The sequence below is a fragment of the Marmota marmota genome, unplaced genomic scaffold (genome assembly GCF_001458135.2).
Source record: "Marmota marmota marmota unplaced genomic scaffold, marMar, whole genome shotgun sequence".
Taxonomy (NCBI): Eukaryota; Metazoa; Chordata; class Mammalia; order Rodentia; family Sciuridae; genus Marmota; species Marmota marmota.
In genome coordinates this window covers 11,657,167-11,681,863 of record NW_026000068.1, presented here as the reverse complement: position 1 = coordinate 11,681,863, position 24,697 = coordinate 11,657,167, and the positions used below count along the sequence as shown (strand labels likewise).

The 24,697-nt window shown below is 40.2% G+C and overlaps 1 protein-coding gene across 1 annotated transcript in view; it reads right to left on the bottom strand.

The window, feature by feature from the left end:
* Trio (trio Rho guanine nucleotide exchange factor) overlaps nt 1–24,697 on the bottom strand; it is a 207,447-nt gene that overhangs the window by 137,958 nt on the left and 44,792 nt on the right. The window contains 2 exon segments of the mRNA XM_015490460.2: nt 10,486–10,677; nt 19,010–19,132. Of these exon segments, the coding sequence (XP_015345946.2) occupies nt 10,486–10,677; nt 19,010–19,132 (315 nt within the window).

Below are 24,697 nucleotides of genomic sequence, written 5' to 3'. Positions count from 1 at the left end.
TGCACGGACAGTCTCTTTCCTCAGTCCCGGAGGGCGGATGCCCCCAGAGACACATGAGAATAAGGTGAAGCACCTGTGATATGAAAACCTTGCCCAGCCAGGCACACAAAATGCCAAGTGACTGACACAGAGTTAACAATCAGTGTGGACCAGTGGGACTTCAACTACCCAGACATGACATCAAGCCCAGTTCTACTAATGTCAAATTTGACATTAGGGATTTTTATTTTAATTTTTTAGATTTCTTTCCGTCTCACCAACAGATTAGACACACTCTCTGCGTTGACAACTGGGAGTGTCAAGTTTGGGAAAAGTTCCTCCTCACTCTAGGTCATCTAGAGACTGACCACTGTCCCCCTGAAATAGTCTGCAGCTAGGTGAAGTGCAATTCTTCCTTGCCATGACAAGTATGCAAGTCTCTGAACACGGTGCACACTCCCACTGCTTGACTTTTCCCTGGGCTAATATTTTATTCCTTGAGGTTTGCTGCAGCAGCATGACTTACACCTCTTCTGACACCAGCTCACTCTCCTCAGAACATGCTCTGCTCTCAAAGTGGGAACTGAAGAACTGAACAAAATACCCACAACCCAAACAGGAGCCAGAGTGCAAGCTGCTACCACTGGTGTCTGTCCCCCCCCCATCACCCCCCCCACTCTTGTGTGAGCTTACACAACAGTAAGATGTGTAACATGTGTAAGATCATTTTCTTGTTAAACACATACAGCTGCCACCTATGCAATACCCAATTCTGTTCTGATTCAAAACAGACTCGCATATTAAGATCCATGGGTGAAACTCCTATGACAGATTTTGACTTATTCCTTCTGAAATTGGTTGAGTCCTAATTCTGAAGTCCGACATCTAGCAGATCCTTATCAACTGTACACTCCTTCCACATCAGTCCAACCACTCACAGACTTTCTGTGTGGGTCCAGAGATCTGCCAATGACATTGGACATTTCCTTCAGCCCTGCTGACACCATCTGATAACAACTCCTGCACCGACAGTTCCACATGCAAGGGTTTTAATGCAGCAACAATTATTTCTGCTATGGCACCAATTCTGTTCTCAAAACAAAATAAATAGTTCTCAACACAACACAATGAAGTTTTCAGGATGCTCAAATTCAGATGAGCAATCTCTTTAGATGTTATGCACGCATGAAGAGGGTAGGTGGTATTAGTTCAAAGATCCCACTGAGAAGTCTTTTTCCTCAGATAGAAAGTGGCATGAGGAGATAAGCCAGTCTGTCTGCTGAACTTCAAGAAGACTGGTCCATCATCTTCCATTACCACCTGTGTTAATAAGTACAGTCCACTGTGGCTTTGGGCTAGAAACTGTTTCCTTTTTCACATGCTGGGTATGAGTCACATCTCACTATCAGAAACACTTCTGGCATCTTCCACATGGAGAGCAGAATGGAAGAGAAGGAGTGTCTTGGTCTTGGTCTGACATACTCAGCTGATTCTTTTTACAGCCATTCAACAGACTCTTGAGTCATTGTCCTAACAAACCGCCCCAGTTAGCTGTCTTGTCTACAAATTTAAGTGTTGAAAGGCCTGGCTAAAAGCCTACCCACTAACTCTACCATGTGCCCTGCATCCAAACAGAAACGTAGTGAAGAACGAAACAAAGTTAGCAAGCTATCAGGGGTTCATTCACTCCTTCCTCTACTCTCTACAACTCTGTCCAGGGTTAACTTCAACCTGAGAAAATGTATAAAATCTCCCTTCTTAAAAAAATCACAACTATGTTTGCAGCCTCTTAAGTCTCTGTACACAGTTCCATAAAGATCAGCAGACCCAGTTTGGAGACCTAATTATCCGGTTCTTTCAATACCAGGGATCTAATCTGTCTGGAAACAGAGACCTAAATTCACTTAGACCTAAATTCACTAATTAGAGACACCTGCAATTCTCCATTCAAACTTTTTCTTACAAAACCTTTGCCCATTTTGGTCTTTTGCTTCCTCTACACCATATGTGAAGAAGTCTCCTGGAGGACAGCAAGAAGCAAAGGGGTCAAGAGAGTGGGTGTTTTGATGCAGCCACTAGCACCAGTGGTCTCAGGCAGAAAGACCAACTGTTTCTTGATCTTCTCTTTTGAGTTCTGAGCTTTTTAAAAAGGAAGAGAAGGCAAACAAATTATAACAAAACCAAAAAAGGCCTTGTCACTCTCTCTAAGCCTTGCTTGACTGGAGATGTGAAGCTGTCCTGGAACTCCTGGGAAGACCCTAGTTAGTAACTGCTTGTGCTCCACCTTTCTGCCTCTCCTCTGTCCATACAAACCAAGACCATGAGGACAGTGCAGACTGCATGAGTGAAAACATGCATGGAGAGTTTGCTTCCTCTTTCAATGAATCAAAGACATGTCGTGATAAGTAATAAAATATTTAATTCATGAAGCTGAGTATCAAATTAAGAAATCAAGAATATAAAAGTGTCCTTTTATTGAAATTGAACAAGACTACATATGCACACGTGGTTTCAGTTGGTCATTAGGGGACCTGTAATACTGCATTTTGCCACACTGCTTCACCTTTTATATTACCTGAAGTCCTAGATACAGCCAGCTAATTAGAGACATCTGCAACTCTCCACTCAGAGATAACCCTTCAATAAGACTATAAAAGTCGAAGTCAGTATACAGTTATATATTTTAATCTCTATTGCAACACTGAATTACAAATGAAGATAACATATCACTGACTAATTTATTCAATAATCATTGGGGTCAGTGACTACTGCATGTCAGATATATTAGAGCTTCCTGTGATTTGTTACAATAACTTCTGATTTCTCTATAGGCATAAAAATATTCTTACTTGAAAATATTGATCCAATATTACCAAATAGAAATTTCATTAATTTAAACCACACTTTAAATTAATCTATAGAAAAAAAATAGTTCTACATTATTTTGACAAAAAAGCTCTTTTAAATAATATCATAACATCATTTTTCAATGGACAACACGAATATTTTATACATGTTTATTTGGGGAAAAATCATTTGCTTTGCAGGGATGAGAAGTATTTAGTAATATATGCAAAATGATTTATGACAATATGAATGGTGGACCCATGAGTAAAGATAATCTCCAGCAGCTGACTTGGCTCTGAGGGAACAAAGCTGGAGACACAGCAGACTGTGCATCCCAGGAAGGATCTCAAGTTTATCAGGTCAGAGTAAAATGAGTACTGAAGAATGGGGGAGAATTAAGCAGGGGAGATGTAGGTGCTTACTGCTGATCAAAGATCAGTGAGGCCCAGAAGACCAAATCATACCTATGAAGTTAAATTAAAATGGGGAACAGAAGTGAGAAAAAGGAACATTTGCAGTTGCCCTAAGAAAAGCAGTATGTCAAGAGTTTTATAAGAATCTGAAGCACTGCAGAGTGACTTGGCTCAGTTCACTCAGCCAGTTAAGGAGTGCTAGGATTTGGACTAGCACTAAGGTGTCCCTCCAGATCTCATGTGTTGATACAGGAATTCTAAAGGTGAAATGGTTAGATTACAAAGCCGTTGTGGTTGTGATCTTATCAAGCCATCCTAGTTTGAATGGACTAACTGGGTGGTAACTACAGGCAGGTAGGGTGTGGTTGGAGGAGGTGGGTCTCTGGGGTAGTACCCTGGAAAAATGCATCTTCCCTGCAACCTCTTCTGCAGTGGCTCTGCTTCCTATCCAACATGAAGTGAGTGGTGCTCTCCCACTATACCCACCTTTCTGCTATCATGCTCTGCCTTACCTTGGGCCCAGAGCAATGGAAAGGACCACCATGGACTGAACCTCTGAAACTGTCAGCCAAAATTAAATTTTCCTCCTCTAAGTTGTTCTTTCAGATATTTTGGACTCAGCAATGCAATGTTAACATAAGGGCCTTCTGAACTTAATAAGGAATGTAGTGTTTCTAGAGAAAACAAATGACCAGATCTATTATTTTTTAATATTCCCACCTACAGAAGACCATTTAATTTCTTTTTCACAAGAATGTCAAGCCAGACACTACAGTCCACATAAGGACCCAGGATATGCCGGAAGTGGCAACTGAAGTCCAAAGTCAAAATCTAACGCTCAGTCACCTCAGGTTCTTAGTTTCCTGTTGTTCTTATTAGCATGTGGCCATTTAATTGCTCATTTGCATTCAGATAAAAAAATCAAATGTTTAAAGAGCACACACAACTCATTTAATGTAATAGGGACCACAGCTAAAAAATTTAATGTTAAACATAAAATTATTGAGATTTGATCATATAAACTTTTCAATCTAAAATATCATATGTTGGATCTTAACCTTTCCCATTGACAAGTTTATCACATCAATTCTGCATTTCTGAGATGTTAAAAAAGCTTGAGGTTGCACATAACATTTCTCATGACAGAATATAACATGGTCCACCCAGTCTGGAAAATAATGTGGCAGTTTCTTTCGACCTGACTGCACTTACCAAAGGACTCAGCAATTGTGCTCTTAAGACACTGATCTCAGAGAAATAAGAACTTACATTAATACAAAAATTTGTACATGACTGTTCATAGCTTCTCTTTTTGTATTAGTCCCAAACTGAAAACAACTCAAATACTCTTCAAGGGGTAAATGGTAAAACAAACTGATGTATCCATATTGTGAATATTACTCAGCAAAAAAGAGGAAAGAGTTATTGAAACATGCAAGAAAAGGAATGGGACTCCAGAGAATCAAGCTGAAAAAAAAGCCAACCTCAGAAAGTTACAAATTTTGGATTCCGTTTATATGTAATATTTTTAAAATAACAAAATACTAGAGCCAGAGGACAGGAGTTAATGGTGGCACAGCTCTAAGGAGGCAGCCCAAAGACATCCTCTGGTGACAGAACAATTGTTTGTGATTCTCTGTGTTGAAAGCAGTGAACTAACACAAACACACATGTACCACACAAGTTCACATGAACCTGGTGAAACAGGAATAAAAGAGCAACTGGAGAGCAGCTTCCACGTAAACACAGAGGCAGGACTTCTTTGAGAGAGAAGGTGGGTGTGATACACAGGTTCTGCACCAGAACCAACAGTCAGGAGAACCCAGCTAAAGGCAACTAGTCTACACACAAGCATTCTGTACCTTGAGACAGTTTCTGTGTTTTTTAACCACCAAATTTCTGAGGGGCTCGTCAGCTCCACAGGAGAAGAGAAGACATCTCTGGGCCCTTTCAAAGTGGCTGCTTGAGAAAGCACTGGCAAGTTTCTAGTACACTCCTGGAATACACTCAGTGAGGACCAGAGGAAAAGCAGCTCAAGAGCTCCACCTGCATGCCCAGAAGCCATCCTTGCCTGGAGTGACCCAGGGCCAGGGCAAGGGCTTGCAGCTCTCCCTGCTCTCCCCTGAGAAGCTCAGCACTGGCTCAAACAAACATAAAGAAGAAAGTTTGCATGCTCAGCTGTGAAGCATAAAAATAAAGCCAGATTAGCATGCTGCAATACAAAAAATCTCCAGGTGGTTGGGAGGCCTTTAGTTTTTGACTTCTGAATAAAATCAAAGGTTCTCTTTTCTCAGGCATTACTCAAAACAAAAACTTGTCCCAGTTCAGGGTGTAAGTTTGCAGAAGCAGAACCAAGATTTCTTTACTTAAACCAGCAAGAATTGCAGCCCAATTCAAAGGGGAATGATCTTTCCTGGGAAACCATGCTTCTGAGGCAAAAATCAATGCAAGGCCACTGAATCAATTCCAGAAGAACAAGCTGGTTGAGAGCTCAATGTTACCACTTGGTTGCCTCAAATAACCCGCAAATTGCAAAGGTAATTATCAATTAAGTCAGGAACTAATTTTGAGGATCTACTGAATGAATATGAAAGATGAAAATAGTTATGCTATTATTATATTTGAAAATAAATATCAGTCACTAAATTTAGAAACAGACCACCTATTTCACAATTTTTCATTTCTACTGTGTCTAGGTCTAGGAGACAAAAGAGGGGAACACAAAGGTAAATGAGATATGGTCCTGGTCTCAAGGAACTCAAAGTCTATTAAGAGAAACAAACAAATGTCTAAAATGTGTGATACGCACAAGAGCAGAAGCGCTTTGTGCCTCTGGTCAATCATTCTGGTATCCCTCCTTGGATATTACAGTTGGCTTGAGAGATTTTGAAATGAATGAGTAAAAAGAGGAAGTGAAACAAACAGTGAAAAAAAAAATGCATTCCAAAGGAAAAGAGGACAGGTGACGCAGGACTAATTGTGAAAGGATTACAGTCAGAATTGATGTGAATAAAAGCTATAAGTAATACTGAAGAGCAAGAGAGAGAAGTAAGGGCAAAATGTAGGGGGATAACACCCTCCAAAAAATCCACATTTAGTCCAATCAACATTCCTTTTACTTAAAATCATAAGTCAACATTAAGGAAGAGACGGGTGGCAGAGGGGGGGAACATCAGTCTTAAAGTCTTTAGAAAGGAAGTGAAGCATGTCAGGATTCTTTTTAGAGGCAACAGGTCCTAGACTGCTTCCAAATTTGAACTTGAGAGGGAAACAGGCTGAAATCTCTATCAACCACCTGCTGCATCTAACATCCAAGTACAAAATATCTGCTTCCTATGTGGAAAATATGGCCATTTCTTTTCCTAGGAACAAGTGTCTTCTCTTCCGTCTGCTGGAGAAGCACAGGCAAAGTCAATATCTGCATCTAGACTGCGAACCACCAACCTTCAAGGTGGGTTTAGCTCAGAGACCACTGAGCTAAACCTGAGCAGACACTGCCTTGACCAGGAACTTTTTAGAATGAGTTGCGAAGAGATCACCTCATTGGAGAGCCAGAATCAGTACAAGAGTTGATGCCCACATTCAGGGGAGGGAGGAAGCAGCAGGGTAGGGGACTTCGGTGTCTGGGGGCTTTGACAAGTGACTCTGAAAGGCTCCATGAACTTGCCTCAAGGAAAGACAAGCTTTTACCCCCACCTTTCCTATGTAGGAAATTTTAAATTATACCATCTACTTGAGAAGAAGAACTGATTCATACAACTTCTCTCTTTTGGCAATTTCACATTCATTTGATATGTTAATATGTTTAGTGATTTTACATAAACACCTATCAACAACAATCAAGAGCAGCACAATTTCCTCCTCTTGGCCCTTGTCTCATTTTAATTTCATTTTAAACTCATTAAACTTGTTCTAAACTTCTGTGGGTTTTCAGTCAACAGCCTGTTTCAAAACACAACTACTGAAGAAACCATTATTCTTTCATAAAACCTATCAAGTATTCCTGGGACTTTTAGGGTTTTTGAACAGCACAGAGAACGGATTACCAAAGAAATTTTGGAGCTGGTCAGGAGAAGACAAATCCCTAAGAAAATGGCTGGGGCTTAGATGAAGTATGAGTATATGGAGGAGAAGAATCTGGCCGCATTCCAAGTCTGTGGGCCAGGGTTCCTGAAGCTGCACCCCTGGCTCGACTGGGCACACTGTGTCCTGCTATACATGGCACAACTGGCCCACAAAATCCTTCTTTGGCCCTAGGTCACTTTTAATGCATGCTTTCGAGAAGAAACAATCAGGGTAAACATGCCAGATTCTCTTCTTCTATGACGTCCCCTCATACAAAAAGAAAGGAAAAGCACTGAAAACTCTCCAACGGTGAAATCAAACCTCTTCACCCATAAGATAAATTTTTAAGATCTCCTTAGTCTGCAGAGTCATTCATACTAGAAGTTCCTAGAGCATTAAGCCAATGAAAACAAAAGATATTTCCACTTCTAAATAATTACCAGGCTCAGTGACAACAAAGACTCCCTGGTCTGCTGCCTGGAATGCTTTTATTATGCTGCTGATGATATAAAAACAAATGAATCCAAACTGCACCTCTGCAAGAACAGCTTCCGAAAACCTCTTTCCTCCCAAATGTCCCTCAGTGTCTGCTTTGTGAAACCACCGAGGGAGTAGACACAGTGATAAAAAATCACAAATATTACCTCATGAAAAGACTTCCTGTCCTAAAAAGAAGTTATATCCATACTTGGACTGCTAAACTGATGAAAAATATTGCAAGTACCATGTGTTACAGGTGGGAGGCCTCCTGCCTCCTGCTTCTCTATCAGCTCCCTATGAAAACTATTGCTGGGGCCTCTCCCACAACATTATGTCACCCACAGCAACAGCACCTCCCAGGGCCCTGAATGAGGAACTGGTGATTGAACACCCACCCAGAACTCTTAACCTGAGGTGGTCCAGGCTGTGCAGTGCTCCTGGCCTGTTTCTTGCCTCTGTCACTACTTAGTAAAGCACAATCTGCTTTCATACACAGATCACCTTTAGCTCTCTTCCTCCTTCTCAGGAAGGTTGTAAATATGCATAAGATAAAGACAAGTGAACATACCAACACTAGTGTGAAAGAAAGATAAGATATAATCCCAAGACACCGAGACATTGTTTGTACAGAGCTTGAGGTACAGGGAAGAGCAACTAACTGTGCCTGGGGAAGAGGAGGCAGCACATCCCAGCCTTAAAGTTTTTGAAATGTCATGAGTTCAGGGCACTGCACTGTGGGGGAGAGGCCCTGAAGAGAAGCACACAGCCCAAGACAGTCAGGAGAAGTATGGCTCAGACTGAAGACTTAGAGGCACTGGCTGTTCCCAGATACAACAAGAGTTACTGATGGCTCAAAAGCAGGGGACAACCTCATCAGATATGTGTTCCAGAAAAACAACTGACAGAGATAGGGGAGCAGGTGGTGGTTTAGCTCTAATGGAGCTGAGTCAGGAACTGGACTTAGTGATCCTGAATCCACACAAGAAACCACCCTGGAAGAAAGCTCACTTAACATTGAAGGTGGACTTAACAAGAATGCCCACTAGTGGGGAACAGCTTTTAACACCTCCCTGTGCTCATAGTCTGGATCTGCCTTCTTCTTCTTGCTGGTCTAGTGCTGTCTCCTTGGAATAAAAAGCCTCTTTGTAAACAGTTTAAAGTCTTTAAAATATGTGTGTGTGTGTGTGTGTGTACACACACAGTTTAAAGTCTTTTAATATATATATATATGTGTGTGTGTGTATGTATATATATCTGCAGATGGACACAATACCTTTATTTTATTTATTTATTTTTACGTGGTGCTGAGGATTAAATCCAGTGCCTCATGCATGCTAGGCGAGTGCTCTACCACCAAGCTACAACCTCAGCCCTGGAGTCTTTTTTAATTACAGCATTATTAAGAGAGAAAAAGAAGTTAGCTATGCTGGTTTTCTATTCTGATGACTGTCTCTGACTATCAAGTCCCAGCCCCTTTGCAGAAAGGACTGAGTACCAGCCACCAGCCTAGGCCAGGTAGAAGCACAAACTCTTGGGGTCTCAGCAATTGGCCAAATATACCTGCTACATGGCCTCAAAGGGTTTCAGAGGGAACAGAGCATGGTCTTTCCAGAGCCAAAATGTCCAAGTTATACATAACCTCACTGCAGATAAACTGCCCAACATCCCAAATCGGCATAGAGTTTTTTCCTTTAAGCAATTTTACTTGTCTCTGAACTTAGATACCTTTTTGAATAAGGCAAGTTGGATCCTGCCCTCTTTCAGAGGTTTTATCTTCCTAGATCCTTCCTTCTTATCCTATAATCATAAGCTTCCATGTGCTTAATCACAAATTACCCAGAAGCACCCTTTAATAAACTTCCAATTTATAAAGAGCTGTATTATAATATATTATGATATTTTGTGAAGGTACTTTGAGAAGCAGAGAATTACTTTCCTTAAGAGATAAGATTCAGCAAATTAACATCCTTAATCAATTTAAACCAATCTGAAAAATCTAATTTTTATTATAAATCCTTTTTATCTTCAAAAACTACACAATAGTTTAATTTTTTATGATCTCTACCAAGAATATTATAAATGTGTAAGGTATGATTAGTACCTACCAATTTTTCACACTCAAATATCACATTATCCCTTATCACAAGTTTATTACCAAGAGCACACTCATGACATTAGTATTTGTACCATTTGATGATGGTACTTTACATTCGATATGATGTAACATTCATTTTTATGAGCATCTCAGAGTAGTCTGACAGAAACCAGAAGGCAATTGTCGTAACTTCCGTCACATGACTGGCCAATACTCAGAAAGGAAACCCAGCAGCTCTGCACACGACATGTAGGTCCTATTTAAGCTACATGGCATGCGTGCACCACTCCCCTTTTCTCTCCAGAAAGAGATCTTTTCAGTTTTTTGTTTCCCTGCTTGCCTCCTGATCCACACCTCTTCCCCCTGCCACTCTTACCCTTGAAGACACCCCAAGCAAAGGCAGATGTGCACACACATGACAAAGAAGAAAGCACAGAGAGTTCAGCTCTTTCCCTGTCCACACTGACACCACTGGTGCTCATGGGCTACATCTCACAACTTGCCACTTTTAGTCCACTGTTTCACATTATGAACAAATACAAATTCCTTCAGAGGAGTTCAAAGACCCTGTCAGACAGATTATATTGCTATTTCCTGATGTCTTACCTCTTTCACGTGGGTGTGAAAGGACACTGACATGTCCAGGAGAATCTTTCGTTGCTCAACGCGCCGAACAAAATCTTGTATCCGGTCTTCAAGCTGATGGGCAGCCTGATAAATCTCTTCTGGGTCGCACTCTCCAGTCTGAGCCAGCTGTTCTGCTGCTTCTAGCAATTTATCTGCATTGGTGTATGTGTTCTGCACAAGAGAATACCCAGAGAAACAGGTGAAGAGAAGGAAATCAGCCAGGCCAGGAGCCATAACACATAGCAATGCAGAGTCAATTAGTGATATTTCTAGTCATTTATGTCAGTCAAACAGCTCAAATGTGAAGGGAAAGATGATTTTAGGAGTCCTATACATATCTATCAGCAGGCTTTTCCAAAACTGTTCTAAAATCTTAAGTGCTAGACCTCACTGCTAAGTCCATACACCTGAAGCAGCAGCAGGCTATCTGCTGGCTCCTGGCTCAGAAAAAGCTTCCACATTTTTGCTAAGGTAGAGCCAAGAAATAGTCCACAGCCACAAATGCCTGCTTCACTTTTTTTCTCAGCTTTAAGCAGAGTGAATTCCAATTCCCAAAGTGCAAGTTAAAGGTTAAGTTCCAAACAAATACTAAGTTGCTGTCCCTTTCCATATACTTCCATTTAATGGTAATTCAGTGCTCATCTTTTTTCTATATAAGGATACACATTCTAAAAAGGGGAGTTATAACTATAATGGCTATTCAGTAGTCAAGAGTTTCAAAGAACTGAAAAGTAAGTGTAAATACATGTATAAAATACTGAAGATAATTTTAATTCTTGACAAATCTGAGTTGTAAGTAGGAGCTCTGAGACAAGGTGGAGGGCTGCCATGCAGTACCAGAACAGAATTACGGCCTTCGGGGAGGGCCCAGAAAATCAGACTGTAGTTCCTCTAGAGAGGCAAGTTGAGTACTTTGTCCAACTCCTCAAACAAGTCCGAAAGCTGAGCATAGTAGGCATCTCATGGGAAAGGGTGGGAGGTGACCCAGAGAGTGGCCCAGGTGACCCTGTGGGGAGTCAGAGCCTGAATGGGGTGATGAGGGCACCCCTGTGGTAGGGTGGAAACAGCATGAGAAGCGAGGGCTGAGCGAGGTGAGGAGGAAGTCTGTGTTGGTCTGTTTCCTGTTGCCAATAACACACCACCACAGACTAGGTGAGTTATAAAGCAAGAAGGTTTATTTGGGCTCATGATTCTTCAGGCCCAAGGGCAAGGACCCCCATTTGGTGATGGCATTCTTGTTGCTGGAGTTCCAAGATTGTGCAGGGCATCACATGGCAAGAGACCGGAAGCACATGTTTGTTACTCCTGGTCTCTCTCCCTTTCTTTATAAAGCCCCCAGAATTCAGTTATGGAGGATCCACCCTAATGACTTTAAATCCTAATCACCTCTAAACCCAGTCATTAAGTTGCCACTCTCTCATACTTCACATTTGGATTAAACTTCAACTCTTTGGTGAGATACACATAGCATCCTGCCCTGTTCCCTAAGCTGAATATACTTCTCACAGAGCAAAATATAAATTATTCAATGCCCAATAGTTACATATTGCAGTTAATTTCAACATTAGCTCAAAAGTCCAAAGTCTTATTTGAGACTCAAAGCCAACTCCTTACAGTTTTGAGACTGTAAAATCAGAAAAAGTTTGTCTACTTCCAAAGTTTTTCTATTCCGGTGGGATAAGCACAGGATGAACATTCCCATTTGAAAAGGGAGAAATTGGCAAGTAGCAAAGAGTAAACAGCCCCAAGTAACACTGAAACCCAGCAGGGAAGGTATTAAATCTCAAGGCTCCAAGTCTGGCATGTTATGCATACTGCAGTAAGGGATGGGCACCCTAGGCCTTGAGTCCCACCTTGCTGCTCTGCTGCTCAGTGCCCACATGGCTGCTCTCTATGGCTATGTTTAAGTCAACAGTTTTCCTGGGCAGGTACAACAGCCTAGGTGTCCATTATCCAATGAATGGATAAAGAGCATATATACACAAGGGAGTTTTGATCAGTCAAAAAGAACAACAAAATTATGTCATTTGCATGGAAAATCAATGGAATTGGAAAGCATCATGTTAAGCAAAATAAACCAGACTTGGAAAGTCAAGGATCACATGTTTTCTCTCATATGTGAAAGCTAAAGGAAAAGGGGGGGGGGAGTCGGTTTCCACATGAAAATAGAAGTGAGACCAGTAGGGGTTAGGAGAGGGAGAAGAGGAAGGCAAGGGGAGTTACTGGGGATTGAAACTGATCCATTTATATGTGATATACATGTATGAATATGTCTCAATGAATCCTACTATTATGTATAATTAATATGCACCAATAAAAAAAGAACAAGAACTTGAAACATCTTATTGTACCCAAAAGTAAGAAAGTCTTTAAGGCCAATGTGGACAAGTCAGGATATAGAAGCCAGCCTGGAGAGGTTCCTGCCAGCCAAAGCAAGGACAACCTGAGCATCAAACAATGGTCACAGAATATGATCCACTGAGCACAATGAAGTTGCAAGTCCATACTAACATAAATAGAAAAGGAACAGGAAATAGTTATAGAATCCCAAAGTACCTCCACACAAAGTACTTACTAATTACAGAGGGCGGAAGAAGAACTTTACAGAGGAGAAGCAAGGCAGAAACTACCTTAACCCAGGATCAAAGTGAACATGGTATGCAAGAGCACAAATTCTATAATACATTACATCTTTGCGAGAGAAATTTGAATCCTGGTGGATAAGCAGTTAGGAGCCAGGTAGTCAAAGCACTCACAGAACAGTACCTCTGGAAAGATGCTATGCCAGAGACTCATTAATGACATTCAAGTCACCTTCTGGGGTCTCAAAAGCAGCTTCATCTTAGTTTTCTGGACTTTACTGGCTGTTGTAATCACAGTTTTTAAAATCTAAATAGGAACCTTGCTTAGACAATTAGTTAGAAGGCAAAAGATCACTATTAAAGAGCATCTTCCTTTCCAATAGTCACCTGCAAAAAAGTTTCACATGAAAAGCATTTTTTATTTATTTTCCCCCTCCCCCATATAGGGGACTGAATCCAGGGCATGTTACCACTGAGCTTTCTCCAGGTCTTTTTTTTTTTTTAAAATTACTTTTTGTTTTGACACAGCACCTCACTAAGTTGCACAGACTGGCCTTGAACCTGCAATCCTCCTGCCTCAAGACCGTGAGTAGCTGGAACAATAGGCGTCTGCCACCACATCTGGCTAATATCTTTTTCAGAACTAGTACATGAAGATGCACTATGGCTGGGCATATCACGCGCTATGAAACAATCTGCATGAATTCAGTAAACTGGATAGGTCTACTCACAGTCACTGTACAAATTAAAGGAAAGGAACTTCAGAGTAGTCATGAGGAGGGTTTTCGGCTCTGCAGAGCTGTGTGCAAAAGAATCCCAGTGCTTCCTGAGGAGGCCACAGCAGTGGCTGAGACTGAGGCTCCTGCTGCAAAGTCTGTTGCCTGAAGAAGTTACACTGCACGACTCACTTCCACCAAGTAAACATGAGGTTCTTTCTGGGTTCCTCCTTCCCAGAACAGTAGAATTGTTCTAAATTTAGTACATTTTCAGTGAATTCAAACATAGACTTTCACTACTTCCTTTCTGAAATCTGTTTTGTTACTTCATCATGCCACACCTCACTAATTTAAAGAAGTCTGCTGAGAGAAAAAACTTTATTGACTAAATTGTTAATTCAGGGTCTCTAAGACAATTTAGAATTATTTCTACAAAGAAACCTTCAAAACATAACCCAAAGACACAATCTAAACAACCTTATACTTAAGTATAAAAAAGAAACTTCTTTCTAAAGTCTTTTTAAACTTCGTTTTACCTTTGTGAATACATTTCAGAAAATGAAATAAGACTCTTATTAAGCACTAAAGATGCCTCTGTTTCTATTTTTAAGGATAGCCCATTCTGTCCAATACATAAATCTAAAATATGAACTCTGACACCTGTCAAAAGCACTTCTATTATAATCAGCTTTGAAAGAAAGCAGGTAAAGAAAAGAGGGCAGAGAAGTAAATCTGGTAAAGGCCCCTCACTCTACTACCCCTGTGCTACAGCTAGACTGAAGCCATTTTATTCTTAGGGAGGAACCAGAGAAATTTCAAACAAGCTACAAATAAAGTACAATCCTGTCTTGACATTAAAGCTCTGTCTATCTGAACAGTGTCTACTACACATCCTCCTAACAAAGTCAGGGTCAATGGAGCCTCCTAGTAGTTACGTTTGCTTCCATTGAAAAGGCTATCCAAAAGCTCTTTGATAAACAGGGTGGAGAGGCTAGAGAGAGACCCCATATTGTTCTGGATCTTCCATGCCTGTTTTATGCCTTCTGTCTATGGCTAGGCTCTCCTGAGGGGCAGCTCCTCCACCTACCATACTTGATGGTGTGCATCTGAGGCCCAGCAGAGTCTTTTAAGAACTAGCCTATGGGTCAAGCATGCACTAGTGCTGGTAATACAGATTTGAGAGCTCTAAGAGTAGGGCCACATCTCTTCTGTTCCTTATAGGAGACTCAAGCCTATAAGACAACAGGAAGTGAATGCATGACAGTGGACTGCTTGGGTGGGATACTGTCACTCAAACTCAAGAGGAAGTTAACTGTGTGAGCAGCTGAGTCCCAGTTCATGGCTGCTCCGTGTCTACTCTAAGCAAAGCAAATTGCTGGATGTCTGCTGTGCCATCAAGAGACATAAAGCTGGGTGACCAGGAAGCAAAGGTAAAGCAGCAGAGCACTCTTCTGAAACCAACTAGTATTTTAAAAACACAGCAGAAAAAAATGACATTCTTCTTGAGAGGGAGGAAAAGAACTGGGAAAGAGAGATGGTGAATATGTTGGAGACAGAAACCATTACTGGAGGGACCAGGCCCTGCAGTGGGACCAGAGGAGGACACAGACAGAGGAAAAGCTGAAACTAAGAGACTGAAAAAATACAGGTACAGCCTCAGGTAGGACGGAGGGCCTGAGTCCATACCGGGTGGTAGACTTGCAAAGGACAGGGGCCAAAGAGAGGAAAGACTGGACACAGGCATGCATCTCCCCAGCCCTTGAAGGCCAGGCCATTCTAGTTTTGCAGGCCACATGGTCCTGCTGCCCAACAGCCCCACCTGATGATCCCATGACTGCCTCTTAACATCCTCCTCATTTTTTGCCACCAAGATAAATTCTATTAAGTTCTATGTCTTGACTTAGACATCAGGTAGCAAAACACCACAGAACGTCCTCAGAAACTAGCCAGGCCTATTCAGGAAATCTGGGTCTATGGCTACCCACTGTTCCCTCACCCACTCCTTTGTGCCTAGCAAAAGAACTGACATAAGGTGGGTGATTATTTAAAATCCAGAGGCAGGAAAAGTGGGAGCAGATAACTGCAAATGAGCAATGGGTGTTTATATCTAAGGTTTCCTCCCCTTCATGCACAGCTCAGATGGGCTGAGGAACTTTCATTTTGGGGAAGAAAGTCAGGCAACCTTGGAAATCCCAGGATAAGGAGCAAGAGGTGACAAGCTCATCAGGGTGACAGAAGGAGCAGCCAAGCACTGGCCTTTTCTTGTAGCAGATACAACATAAATGCTACTTTGACCCCTTGCCCTAGAAACCTTAATGCAAAATGTTCATTTTCTAAGAAAAAAGTTTTCTCATTCTTGTTGCCCCTGGGGACTTGTGTGGACAGCTCTGCCAAGATTAGCCACAGAAGACATTTCCCTAATGTAGAATGGAGAGCCCCACAAGACTGAAGAGAGAAAGGTCAAATGGGGTACCAGACACACCAGAGAAAATTAAGTAGACCCTGGTCCTTCATGCTGGAAAGTGTTCAGGAAAGCAAGAGGATAAGGGAAAGGGGAGCCTAGCCTATAAACATGTATAAATACACTATACCAGGCAAGAGCCTCAACTTCCAGAGCTTCATAATTTGTAGTTCTGTCTCTTAAATTCTCTGGTGTCTGAAATCTTTGTTCTATGATCCAAATTTGACATTCATCAAACCACAGCAACTACAGCAGTATCTTATCTTATGAAAAAAATAAAAGGAAGATAAGCACACATTTTACACTTTTTTTTTAAGCTATAAGAAGATGGCAAAACATTTCTCAGCAAATTAAAGTAGGGAGATCACATTAAAAACATGGATGAGGAAAATACTCCAAAGCTACAGGAAGTGTGCAGCAAGGCTGCTTTCTTACTTATTTCTCAAGATCAACAAAGCAGAGAGGTGAGGACTGTTGCTGTTACTTTATATATGAAGCCAGAAAAAGTCAGTAACTTTTTAAAGATATTGTCACAGAGGAAGCCTAAGGTGCATTTTGCTAACCAGTAATTCACACCATATGTGAGTTCTCTGACTCGAACAAAACTGAACCTTTGTCATGCCCACATACCAACACACACAGGGTTGATCCTGTCATCCTTGTCTCACAGGTTTTACGGCTCCATTATTTATAGAGTGACCCCTTCCTTTAACAGCTGAAGTCTCTCTTCATTTCTAACAATGTTTCTATGCTTTCAAATCTATTTTGTATCACACTAATATTTCTATACCCATTTTCTTATGATCAGTATTTTCCAGGTGGACCTTTTTCTAATACCAATTATAATTTTAAACTTCCTAGGTATTTGTGTTTTAGGTGTGCTCATTGAAAAAAAATAAACACCATAACTTTCAAAATACATTCATTCTGAGAATCTTTGTCATTTGCTGTAATTACTGATAATTCTGAACAAATTATTATATTTTGTGACTTCTACCATGATTTTATTATTATTATTATTATTTTTCCTTCTTTTAAACCCATTTTCCCAAGTTTTTACTTATCAGGTTTTCTGTATTTTTCCTTTAAATTTAGTCAGAAGTAATGCCTTCTCTCTATATATTTCTAGTGGCTTTAAAAAAATACCCACGTGTAAGCCTAAGTCAAGGAATCTAAGACAGATGTGACAGCTCTTTCCGTCTTCCTCAGAGCACCTTTCTGCCTTTCATGTGAAACTGGGCTGGCACTTCAGTACCATCTGGTTTTTTTTTTTTTTTTTTGGCAGGGGTGGGAGTTGGGGAACCAGGGATTGAACCCAGGGACACTTAACCCCTGAGCCACATCCCCTGCCTTTTTATATTTTATTTTGAGACAGTGTCTCACTAAGTTGCTTAGGTCTCACTAACTTGCTGAGGCTGGCTTTGAACTTGTAGTTCTCTGCCTCAGCTTCCTGAGTAGTTATAGTCATGCACTGGTGACCGGCTACCATATTGTTTTAACTACCTCCCAGATTCACCCTTTGCTTAAATAATCAATTCTTTAATCTACAAACATATATTAACTAATTGCCCTTCTCATTGTTGATACCAGCCATTTTTGCATAATTCCTTTGTATTCACTTAGTTAACTCATTCAAATGAGATTTTTTTTTACTTTAATTTTATTTATTTATTTACTTTTATGTGACGCTGAGGATCGAACCCAGTGCCTTGCACGTAGTAGGCAAGCACTCTACTGCTAAGCCACAACTCCAACCCCTCAAATAAAATTTTAATGAACACTTAAATAGGCCAGGCATTGTCCTGGGTGTTAATGATACAGAAATGAAATAAACAAAGCCCCTGTTCTCATGAAATTAAATGACCGTGGGTTCTTAACATTTTTCTTTCTGAATATTTTTGTTTTTCTGATAGCATTTGAGTGGCAAACTCTCACAGTTTCGATCTATATTTTATCCTCACTGTTGAATAACAACAGTTCAGCTGGGTACAGATTTCGAGGTTCAAAGTTTCTTTCCTTAGGATTCCATTCCACTGTCTTCCAGAATCTATGGTTACTGATGGAAAGTCGCTATCTTTCAAATAGTCATCCTCATAATTATCATCTTACCATTTTTTTTCTTATTTTTAAGACTCTGTAATACCACAATCATATCATAATCTTGAGTTTGGATTGGTCCTACATAGACCATTTTAAAACAACATCCCCCTACTTCCTTATAACATCCATATGTATTGTGTGATTTTTTTTTTTCCAGAGCAGAAAGCTCACTTCAGAGAAATTAAGCAACTTGTCCAAACTCACATACCCAATGCTCACACTCCATACATCCCATGCTCTGAATACACTGTACTCCTGGCTCCTGCTTCCTAAGCACACACACTTTAAAAACTAAAACAGGTCAAGATTAATGCTGGGCCCATCACTACAGAAATGCAAGAAGGACTATTATTCTCTAACCATGAATTAAAATATCAAAACTAGTCAAAAAAGGGTACAATAAATGCGACAAAACATCTGAGACATAAATTTGTTTTACAAACATCACATTTTACAAAATGATCACATGACTAAATCATGTTCCTCCCTAGGCAATGGTATCTTCAACTTTGAAACCTGAGAGTTTAACCTCAAAGAACTGCCTCAAACACTCTAGCAAAAGCTAACTCTTCTCAGATGTGGTTAAAATTATAATTCAACCAACAGATATTTAGAAAAGAAAACAGTAAAAACCATTGTTTCACCTGTGCTACTTCTTCAAAATCTTCATGACGTTTCTGCAAAGCTCTGGCCCGATGAAGAGATTTCCCCACACCTGTATGTTTGCTCAGAAATGCTTCTCCATGGTTCTCGATCCAATCCAGCACCTACAATGAAATATAGCCACATGTGCTATAAAAACAATGTCCTAACTTGTTTAATGTTTAGGGCTATCCAATGAAGACATGGTCTGTTGTCAAAACTCTGTAAGAAATAAGTAAATCAGGAAAAAAAATTAGAAGTAGTACTTGGATACTAATTTAATATACTTGATAATTATATCTTGCATCAGCTTTCCCACCAGGACTTTAATCAGCTCTTAAATTAAAAGTGTAGATCTTTCTATGTATAAATATTACATGCAATAATGATTAAGTTAAATCTCACCTACTTTTATGCACAACTGAGCCACGAAGCTAACTGGATTTTGCATAAGCAAAGGGCTATCAAGCCAGAGGGGATCAGTTTAACTTAACATTTTTTAAAGGCTCAAAGCTTCACAATTCAGGCAACTCAATTTTAACTGCAGAGTTATTTTTTTCCTCTTTTTTAGAAGACTCAAAACACATGCCAGAATTCTTGCTTTGAAGGACAACTTATTCTACAAATCAAGATACTGCAAAACCTAAGCATTCTGTGAATTTAATTACTTAAGCAAAGTTCTTACTAGTTGAAATCTACTACATTAAAGAAAAAGGAAAGCAAAGCAGTGCAATCTGATATTTTAAAGTTTATATGTGGGACTAGGGAGTTCTTATACTTGAGAAATCATCCAGAACAGTGACAACATCTAATGAAACTGTACACTACATCAAATGCAAACTTTGTTTCTCTCTGATGGAGAAAGGCAAAAGTCGGTGATGTCTTTAACTAAAAACACTTAGCTAAAGATTTTAATACTTAAATACATTTGGTAATGTGCTGCTAAAGTACTGAAAGCTCACTTGTACTTTGCATGTTTGTATTATGGTATCATCTTAGTCTATTCAGGCTGCTATAACAAAATACCTTAGACTGGATAATGTATAAGCAACAGAAATTTATCTCTTGCTCTGGAGGCCACGTTCAAAATCAAAGTGCCAGAAGGTTCCATGTCTGGTTAGGGATTGTTCTTCACAGATGATGCTCTCTACACATCCTCACAAGGCAGAAGAGTCAACAAGCTCCCTCAGGCCTCTTTTCTAAGGGCACTGATCCCACCCGTGACTTATCACTTCCCAAAGGCCACAATACTGCCTCAATGAGGACTTTGCTTCAACTTATGACCTGGGGAACACAAACATTCATGCCTTAGCAAGTAGCTAAACATGCAAACTGAAACAATCTTGGGTAGAAGAATAACAGCAGAGGCAGTGGTGTGGAGCATAACCTGGAAGCAGCTTAGCCACAACCTCTGCCAATAATAAAATAAAACAGGCTTAACTAGAGGTTCACTGCTGCTAAAAGGGTCCCTTGCTCTGCTCCCCCCTGCACATAGACACAGAACCTGATTGTGTGCTCCTGGGCAAGTTCCTCATCCTCTCAGATTCTGTTGCCCTTCCCTGCTCAATGGTGAGAATCACAGGGAGTTGTGAGTACTTAATACTCCATGAAAAGCATCTTCATATGAGTGAGGCAAATACATGGCACATTTGCTGTCCCCACCCATAATCCAGAACCTCTGGCCAGTTTCCTTCTATTTTTAGGTTCCTTGATGGCACAGGATATACATGTTCCATTGCTTTTTTAGCTAGTGGATGTTGCACACCATTTTTCTTTCTTGAGATTACAAACACAGCAAGAGAATCCCTGGGTATTGTCACATTCACCACCTGACTTCCAGGCAGATCTAAAGCTGCTGAGTTGTTTATATGACAGCATAAAATAGAGGTCCCATTCCCCTCCCAATGAAATGTTTCAACAACTTCACACCTGCTGCACCTCCAAGAACGAATGCATTTAGTGGAATGTTTTGCCTCTAGGCATGAGGCCAACCCTATGCACAAGGTAAATATGAAGAATTTTAAACATGAAAAGAATTTAGAAGTACATAAGAACACCCATGCTTACACCACATAAGATCTTCATGGAAGGATACGGAGACTTTGAAAAACCATACAGTATATTCTGTGTATTCTTTAATTTAAAAAAAAAAAAAACCCAATGAGTAGCAAATCTGATGATTTCCCAGATTGACAGAAGATCCTAAATCAATGTATTTGTCTAAATACCGTTTTAAAGACATGCTTGTGAAACTCTTCAATTTAAAATATAAAAAGATTAGCAAGTCAAGGAAATTTATCATTGTTGTTCAGACATCTGCCTTTCCGATACCATCCATAGCCAGTGGTTGTCATCTGTGTGCTATGACCTGAGCCCCAAGAACAAGGTTGGCAGGGGTTTTGCTACTTTCCTTCCAAATTTGAGGAAAAGAGCAAACGCTGATCCCTGCCCGTGGTTACCTGGCTCAGAGACAGAAGAGAAAAGCTAGGAGACCAACACTACCTTCTCTGTTCAGAGGAGCCAATGTGAGCTCATCTCTCTGTACTTCTGTGCCCTCTAATGGACATAAATGACAATTCCAAGGTCAAGGTCACCCCAAAATTCAATGCCAACACTTAAAATACACAGACACTTAAGTCAAATGTCAGATGTGTAGGAAATCATGCAGATTGTGACGTCTGATTTCCTATTTCTAATGAAAAGGAAATCACAGCCCTAGCTAGCTACAAGATGAAATGTGATGATGGCAAGTGTGATAATCATCATTTATTAAATAATACTTACCTTGCCCCCTGAGCACCTGCTATTGAAGCAGGCATGACCTAAGGCTATGCCAATCCTCACAGTGAGCCACAGGGAAGCACAAATGCCACTCTCACCTTACAGAGGCAATGGGATGGAGGGTCCTGGGTTATGTCAGAGAGATGCCTGTCTACAGATTTGGACCCAGGAAGCCTGACCTTATGGCACATTCTCTTAAGCTCTAGCATCAGGCACATTCTGCCTCTTCTCTGAGTTGGCACAACTGACATATAAGTGTTATGAGAAGGTAGGAAAGAAAAGAGCTCCATTTTGGTTTCAGAACAGCTTAGGCTACAGGGGATAACCTTTGGGGAGATGACACTGTGTGATAATGGTGAGCAAACCTAGGTGAGAGCAAACCAGCTAGCACTCACAATTTTCTATGAAACACCCAGGACTGGACAAGTACTTATCCTCCCCCTGCAAGTGGCAGGTTTGTGGCCATCTTGTATAACCTTTCTGAAACACCTTTCAGTAATAAGGTCCCCCTACCTGATAGCCACCATGTTTGGAGGATTGATATTCCTAATTATTATTATTTTAAGAACTTATAAACAAACACTAACCCCTCTTGAAAGATATTTTCACAAAGCCCACCTCATAACAACATGCTCTATGAAGACCAATGCAATGTATCATGTTTTTTCTTCAAAATACATAGCTGCTTATTATTTAAAATACTACTAGAGCAGTTTTTTAAAAATATTTTTTTAGTTGTAGATGGACACAATACCTTTATTTTATTTATTTACTTATTTTTACGTGGTGCTGAGGATGGAATCCAGTGCCTCACACGTACCAGGCAAGCACTCTACCACTGAGCCACAACCCAGCCCCACTAGGGCAATTTTCTGTCATCAACATGTAATGTATTATTCCCAATGATTTCATGTCATTTATTGAGTCATTATTCTGTCCTATGCTTGAGAGGATAATAGGGACGCACACAATTCTTTCACAAAAAGCTGTGAAATTTTTTCCAAAAATTGTTTCCAAAATTTACTTGGCAAAAAACTTGATCTAAGGGTATTAATAACCTTTAGTGTGGGTTACTGTACATTTGGCTTTGGAGATAGTACATGCATTTCTTTATGGGGGTGGGGGTAGGTGCTGCCCAGACTCCACGAGGAGCACCACAAGTCATATACCTTGCTACCTTTCTAAATTTTTAAACATCTTGAATTCCAAATCATATCTATCCCCCAGGGTTACAAATAAAATAGAACAGACTTTTATTATTGTCCTCTTTAAGCCAGAAATTAAGACTCAGGGAAGTTAGCCTGCTCAAGAAAAGAGACCCAAATGTAGGCCTTTTCAATGCCAACCGTTATTTTCCAGACTCAACCCAAATTTGCAAATAGCACACCTCTAAGATTAGAGTTCCATCTCTAGGATTGCCATTTGTAAAAAAAAAAAAAAAAAAAGAAACAAAAGAAAAAAATAAGAAATATGATATAAAACAACCAAGAGCACATTAAGCTAATCTATTTTTATTGGTAACTCTGGATCCAAAGATCATCCAGAGAAAACATACAAATACTTGTCAATCTTAATTACCATTTAAAGAGACAATACATATTGAATAAGTTATAGGATTTTCTGTCTCATTAACAAAAGCCCTTGGGCTGGGTATATAGCTCAGCTGGTTGAGTGCTTGCCCGGCATGTACAAGGCCCTGGGTTCAATCCCTAGCACCACAAAAAACAAAACAAAACAAAACAATAACAACAAAAAGAGCCCTTTTTAAGTCACATTTCATGTACATAAAAATAAAACGAAAAGCTCCCCTGATCCTATATTCAATTTCAAAACTATAGAAAGCCAATGAAAAACAAAGTAATTCTAAAATACTATAAATTTCTCCTTTTTACAAAAATCAGATTTTTTTTTCCAGTTACAAAATATGGATGTCCTCCCTGACCACTCTACGCTCTGTTTAAAACCCAAATTAATAACCTGGCTTCATGTATTTTAGTTACTTCCTTGTTCAACCACTGTTGACTTGAAACCAATCTAAAAATGGATGCATTGCATTTGGAGCTTTCTTGATTACAAATCAATGATATTTTAAAGATATAACAAAGGATGACTGATGTGCAAAGCAACATTACTTCAGATTTGCTAAATATAAGTAGGTGTCCAAGAAGGAGAAGTTTCACTTAGATAATGTTAATTTTTATTAAAGACTGGTGTTTAGCATTGTTGTGAGGATATCCAATATTATGGTATTAAAGTAAAAATCATGAATGAGACTTGAAGAGTAAAAAGACTTTTGAGTTTAAATTCCTGGAACCCACATACTCATCCTATCTTAAGTGGGCAGAGAGTTTTTCTCCCCAGCTCTCTGAGCACTGTCTTGATTATTCAGAAAGCACTGTCTTGATTATTTCCTCCCTCTTCCAGCATGACCTGGGCGCCAATCCTTCACTTCAAGTGAGCAGCTGCCTGGGTCCAGCAAGGTCTGCAGCAGCAGCTGTGGACAGTAGGCTGGCAGATGCAGAGGCCAGAAGTCAGCAAGGAGCTCTTCTTGTACGCTTTCTTTTCCATGAATCGGCCTCAGGGACTGAACTCCAGCACTCTTCACATTGCTGTAGCTCTTCACATTAGGGGGCAGCTGCGGTTTGCAAGCTTTGCCCCAGCCTGAAAAGGACCCCTGAAAGGTTCCTTCTTAAGTGACATGTTGATTTTACACTCTGAGTAGCTCAGAAGCTAAGTATCCTCTCAGAATGGTGAAGTAGTAAAAACACCACAGAACTTCTTGGAACTTCAGCCAAGTCCCTGACTTTTCTCAGGCTTGGTTTTATTACCTGGAAAGTGAAGGGTTCTGGTTCCAAACCCAATGGTGTGCATGACATAACTTTTAAAAATAAAATGAAGAAGACAGAACT